The sequence below is a fragment of the Lytechinus pictus genome, chromosome 6 (genome assembly GCF_037042905.1).
Source record: "Lytechinus pictus isolate F3 Inbred chromosome 6, Lp3.0, whole genome shotgun sequence".
NCBI classification, from domain to species: Eukaryota; Metazoa; Echinodermata; class Echinoidea; order Temnopleuroida; family Toxopneustidae; genus Lytechinus; species Lytechinus pictus.
In genome coordinates, this window is record NC_087250.1 from 21,255,129 (window position 1) to 21,261,129 (window position 6,001).

The 6,001-nt window shown below is 40.1% G+C and overlaps 1 protein-coding gene across 1 annotated transcript; it reads left to right on the top strand.

Annotated features, from left to right (window-relative positions):
* The first annotated feature begins 419 nt into the window (after positions 1-419).
* On the top strand, positions 420-4,539 carry LOC129277928 (uncharacterized). Its single transcript, XM_064100473.1, has 3 exons — positions 420-567; positions 699-1,508; positions 3,179-4,539. The coding sequence occupies exons 1-3, from the start codon at positions 420-422 to the stop codon at positions 3,184-3,186; spliced, it is 966 nt and encodes a 321-aa protein (XP_063956543.1). The 3' UTR covers positions 3,187-4,539.
* The last annotated feature ends 1,462 nt before the right edge of the window (positions 4,540-6,001 follow it).

A 6,001-nucleotide genomic window follows, 5' to 3' on the forward strand; every position in this document is an offset into this window, starting at 1 on the left:
TTAACGGGGTGTGTTTTGTTAATGATATTTTGGGAACAGATGGAAATTTTCTCTCATATTTTGATTTTCAACGCAAATAGAACGTAAACGTCAATTTTCTTCAATATTATGGCCTGTGCAACGCCATTCGTTATGGTTTCAATAAACATGTAAAACCAAAAGATAGGGAACCTATTATACCAGAAGCACTGCTTTTGGTAATTAAAGTTCTATTACATAACACTCGTACAAGTCTTCAGAGGTTAGCATATCCCAGGTGTTCAGGCAGTGGAATCACACAAAGGAATTTCAAAGTAATTTAAAATTCAAATGAGGCATCGAGCCCGAGTCTCTATAAAAGGACCCGCTGTCCGTGCGGTATTCATCTTTTCCTTGTGTGCAGGCAGTGACGTTAGTTCTACACCAGTACTCTTTTCTCCATGGCCGACGAAGCCCAACCGGAGCGAGCAGAGCCGCTCCTCTCCGTAGGAGAGGATGTTAACCAACGCCTGACTTCTCAGGCTGCTGAGATTAAGCGGCTAACTGAGACGTTGTCTCGGTATATGGATCGTGAAAGTTCAGCTCCTAGTGAGCATTTCAACAGACGTGCTTGGCACGCTGTGCATCAGCAACATCCCCCTCGGGGTGATGACGACATATTAAGCCTCCTTGCGGGGCCCAACGAGCTGGATGCTATGTCAGATGCTGGACCCCAGTAGTCCACTACGACCCAGACGTCGATTTAGAGCCCAAGGAGCTTGATATCAGAGAAGATGCCGATTTATATGACACTGGCATCAGTGTTGGCCCTGCCAAGTTTGATAAGCTGGCCGAAAGGCTTACTAAAGCGGTTACTCTCCCGCCCAAGAAAGAGAGTTTGGAGAAGATTTCGTCGCGATATCTTACCCCCAGCAATGCCCCTGAAGCTTGTACGCCACGCATTGTGCCTGAGGTTTGGCAGACTATTTCGGGCAGAGCTCGGTCTAACGATGTTCGCCTCCAGAAACTGCAGAACAATGTTTTGCAGGGACTTCTTCCCTACGGGGAAATTTTGGAAGAATTACACGCAGCAACGTCTCAGAAGAGGCCAGTGAACATTGAACGCATTAAAGAGTTTTCTCTTGATGGGCTCACTTTAAGCGGGCATGCTTCTTATGAGTTAAGTATGTATCGGAGAGCGGAAATCAAGCCCTATATCAACCCCAAATACAAGGGTTTGTGTAGCCGGAATACTCCCTTGGATGAGAAGTTGTTTGGGAAAGATATACAGAGTACCCTAAAAAATGTGGCTGAAGCGTACAATGTGGGACAAAAGTCTCACATCATGGGAAGGCCCCACGTCGCCACACCCAGAGGAAGCAAACCGATTTTTCCACTCAGCGTCGCCATGACTTCAAGGGACAACGATCGTCTCAGTGGAACCGCTCTCGAGCTCCAGCAACGGTGTCTCGTCCACCGCTTTCACCCCCACGCTTTCCAGCGGACCAGAATCGTCAGAGCTCTTCGATTCATAGACAGGCAAAAAAGTAGTGAGTACCCCAAATTTTGCAGGAAGACTCAAGTTTTTCAAAGATGCCTGGTCTCAGATCACCTCCGACCCGTGGGTTTTACCATCCATTTCGGGTTACAGGATAGATTTTTTATCTACTCCCTTCCAGATTTATCATCCGAGTAATATTTCATTTACTCAGGAAGAAAAAGACGCAATCGACACAGAAATTGCCGACCTTTTACTGAAACAAGCTGTTAGAGAAATTCCATTACGTGAATGCATGTATTTGTCAACAATATTTACTGTTGCTAAGAAATCTGGAGGTCTGAGACCGATAATCAATTTGAAAAACTTGAATAAATTCGTGACATACGAACATTTCAAAATGGAGCATTTTAATTTGGTCAAAGATTTGATTATTTCTAACGATTTCCTAACTACGATTGATCTTAAAGATGCATACTTTTCTGTACCCATTGATCCTAGCCAACATGGATATCTTTCTTTTTCATGGGACGAAAAATTCTTCTGTTTTCAATGTCTTCCTTTTGGATTGAGCTCAGCTCCTCGGGTATTCACCAAAATTATGAAACCCGTCATTGCCTCAGTTCGAGAAAGAGGCATACGAGCAATGATTTATTTGGATGACATTTTAATTTTTGCTCGTTCTAGACAGGAAAGTTTGGATAACACGTCATATGTTGTAAATTTGTTAGAATCATTAGGCTTTGCCGTTAATTATGCCAAGTCAAGTTTGATGCCCCAGACTACTATCACATTTCTCGGCTTTGTCGTCAATTCAATGCAGATGACGGTCAGTGTGCCAATTGATAAGATAAAGAATTTTCAATTGCTTGGAAAAACTATTCTTAGTAGCCAAGAGATCAAAATTAGAAATCTTGCAAAGTTTATTGGCTTAATTGTTTCGTTTTTTGAGGCCTTCCCACCAGGCAAATTACATTTTCGTATTCTTGAATTTGCGAAAACAGAAGCCTTACAAAAGTCTGATTATAATTTTGATGCATATTTTGTGTTCGAACCCCATGTACGCGCTGAAATTCAATGGTGGCTTTCTATAACACCAGAGGAATTCCGATCCTCTATTCAGCATCCTTCTATTAGCATAACAATATCTACAGATGCAAGTAGATCGGGATGGGGTGCATTTTCACATGAAGATGACTCTTTTACGCAAGGCACCTGGCCATCCAAGCATCAAGTTTTGCATATCAACGGGTTAGAATTACTTGCATTTCAGAATGCACTACTTTCTCTGTGTGGCACATGTGTGAACCAACACATTCATGTGAAATCGGATAATAGTACTGCTGTTTCATATATCAACAAACTAGGCGGGAGTGTACCAAGATTAAATTCTATTTCCGCACAAATTTGGCTTTGGTGTTTTAAATCAAACAATTGGCTTTCTGCATCACATATTTCTGGTACCGATAATTGTACTGCTGATGTACTATCCCGTCGCGACGTCAATAAAGAATTGACCCTTTCACCATTTGTTTTTAAATCATTGTTAGACAGATTTCAACTTTTGCCAGATGTAGATTTGTTTGCATCAAAATTTAACAATCAGCTATCCAAATACGTCTCATGGAAACAAGACTCGGAGGCAATAGCTATTGATGCCTTCTCTTTGTCTTGGGAAGGATTATTTCCTTACATGTTTCCCCCCTTTTGTCTTCTATGCAGAGTTCTGAACAAAGTGAGAAAGGACAACACACAATTGGCTATTCTCATAGCACCTGTTTGGAAAGCACAAGTCTGGTTTCCAATACTCCTCGACCTACTAGTAGCACCCCCGATCCTGCTTCCAGAGGACAGCCTCATACCCCCACCCTCAACACAAACTCAAACTTCAACTAGCCGCCTGGCTTATCTCCGCCAACAATGGAATTCAACAGGAATTTCGGAACAAGCTGCCGAACTCATTGAATTCTCTTGGCGACCAGGAACAAATAAACAATATGAATCTGCATGGCAGATATGGCGTAGTTGGTGTACTGAACGGTCGACTAATATGCACAACCCGTCTATAGACAGCATTGTTAATTTCCTTGCATATCAACATTCCTTAGGGAAAACATATTCAACCCTTAACGCTTATCGTTCTGCACTTTCGTCTATTTTAACGGCAATCGATGGTTTTCCTATTGGCAAACATCCACTAGTTGTTCGTTTATTAAAAGGGGTATTTAATAAAGATCCCCCTAGACCAAAGTATAATCATACTTGGAATGTGTCTACCGTGTTAGATTATCTTTCTTCGCTCCCAGATAATGTTAACCTGTCCTTACTAAGTTTGAGTCAAAAGTTACTAGCCTTAACGGCTCTTGTTTCTGCCCAACGGACACAGACTCTTATGTATCTAGATATTAGTTCAATGCAGATGTCCGAGAACTTTGCAGTATTTTATGTCAAAGAATTACTTAAGACTTCAACACCCCGAAAGGGTATCAACAAGCAAGTTGTAAAATTACCAGCGTACCCCGCTAATCAAAAACTTTGTGTTTTGACTACCCTAAAAGAATACATCAAACGTACTGAACCTCTTAGAAAAGTAAACAAAGAGACCAAGCTTTTCATATCATCAAGAAAGCCACATAATTATGTTACTACATGTACTTTAGCAAGGTGGATGAAAGCCATTCTGTCCACATCTGGCATAGATACGAACATTTTTTCTGCTCATAGTTTCCGTAGTGCATCGACATCATTAGCTTTGGCTCAAGGTGTTACCCTAAACGAGATTATGAAGACAGCTGATTGGTCTAACACTCGGACATTTGCCGAATTTTATTTAAAATTCCCAGATACTAGTAAATCTTTTGGCGTTACAATTCTGAACAGTGCTTCAAACAACTAGATCATTTTTATGTAGTTTCCATTATACAAACGAGAGTCCTTGTTTGTAAGGAATTTTATTGTTTTCCTTTTCGGTGTATTTATTTTCGGAGAAGAAACAAATAAGAAAGAAAGGAATTGAAGAAGAAAAATCAGTTTAACGTGTTCTCACAGCATTGAGACTGCATGAAATAAACTTAAACAAATAATCTAATTGTTTCAAATGTGTTTTTTTATCTTCGTCAGATTTAACATGCCATCTTCTGTGCGTGATTGCTTTGAAGATGCTAACCTCTGAAGACTTGTACGAGTGTTATGTAATAGAATTCCTAAATTATACAAATTATTAATGAAGTATAATTAGAATTCTATTTAATAATAAGAAGTACAAGTCGAAGAGGTCCCACCCTTTTCACAATCAGGAAATGTTTTCCTTCTGTTTCCCCTCCCTTTCATGTCGTACACAGCACAGAAGATGACAAAGTCTGTTTTGTGTGTAATATCTTTATCATGAAAAGAATGCTTTTTTGATTCTCACCATGAATGAAAGATTGTCTGAGTGTATGCTAAAGTGATTTGATTGTTATGTGAATAAATTCGATACAGTGGGAGTGTTTTCTCTTTGTGAAGGAAGAAAAAAAAAAAAAAACCCTTCAATCTACTTTGAACGATGAATACCGCACGGACAGCGGGTCCTTTTATAGAGACTCGGGCTCGATGGCAGTTTATAATCACTCGCGTCGCGTTCTGGTTCGTAAACACTCGCGTTTTGAATTTTTGGCGATTTTTTTTATTTCGGTGCGATTTTTTTTTAACGGTGTCTTCAATGGGACAGACATGCAGGGAAATTTGAGTTTCGTTTTAAGCCGGCAATTAAAGAATAGAAAACAAGCTTGATCCGCCCCAGACAGCTGGCAGCAGTCTGTTTCGAGGAGTTTTTTTCAAACATTTTTAATTTTTTTTTAAATTTCTCTGTATTTGGTGAGTGGAGCCAACGGAGTTCAGCGGAACAACCAACATAATAATTAATAGACACAAAGACCGAAGCTTTTGGTCAAGATCCGCCCCTGTGGCTGTGCGCGCTCTCACGGTAAAAATTCGCGCGACGATCAAAGCCAAGGTACCGTACCGTCCCGGTGCCTTCCTGAAAACAGAAGTTGTCGGCTACGTCATTTATCCAGGCCCCTTAAACAACTCCAAGCACGAGGTAACTCAGATTGAGTCAGAAATAATGGATTGGAAAACAGAAGACATGGCTTCAGGGAGTCACAGTAGGCTGGATACATAAACATAAATAAAACATTGTGATCAACAACAAATATACACTTGTAAATACATTACAATACAAATTACAATACAGTGTAGATTTCTTGTCCTTGATAACCCCCAAATTTTTTCATATTTTTCACCCTGCAACGTCCTGCAAGATTAATGAAAATCCATTTTACCATTTTTAAATTTTGTTCAGTGCACCATCATTATATAAAAAAACTTATATCACACACACACACAATTATTTGTATAAAGGAACAATTTTGTTGGTCCCTCGGACTTCTTTATAACCAGAGTGCACTTTACTCCCCCTCCTACTTCTATTTCTTCTCAGTCTTCTTTTTATTCCCATTATTATGTCATCTTATTCTTCTCCCTGTTCTTCTACTTCTCAATTTC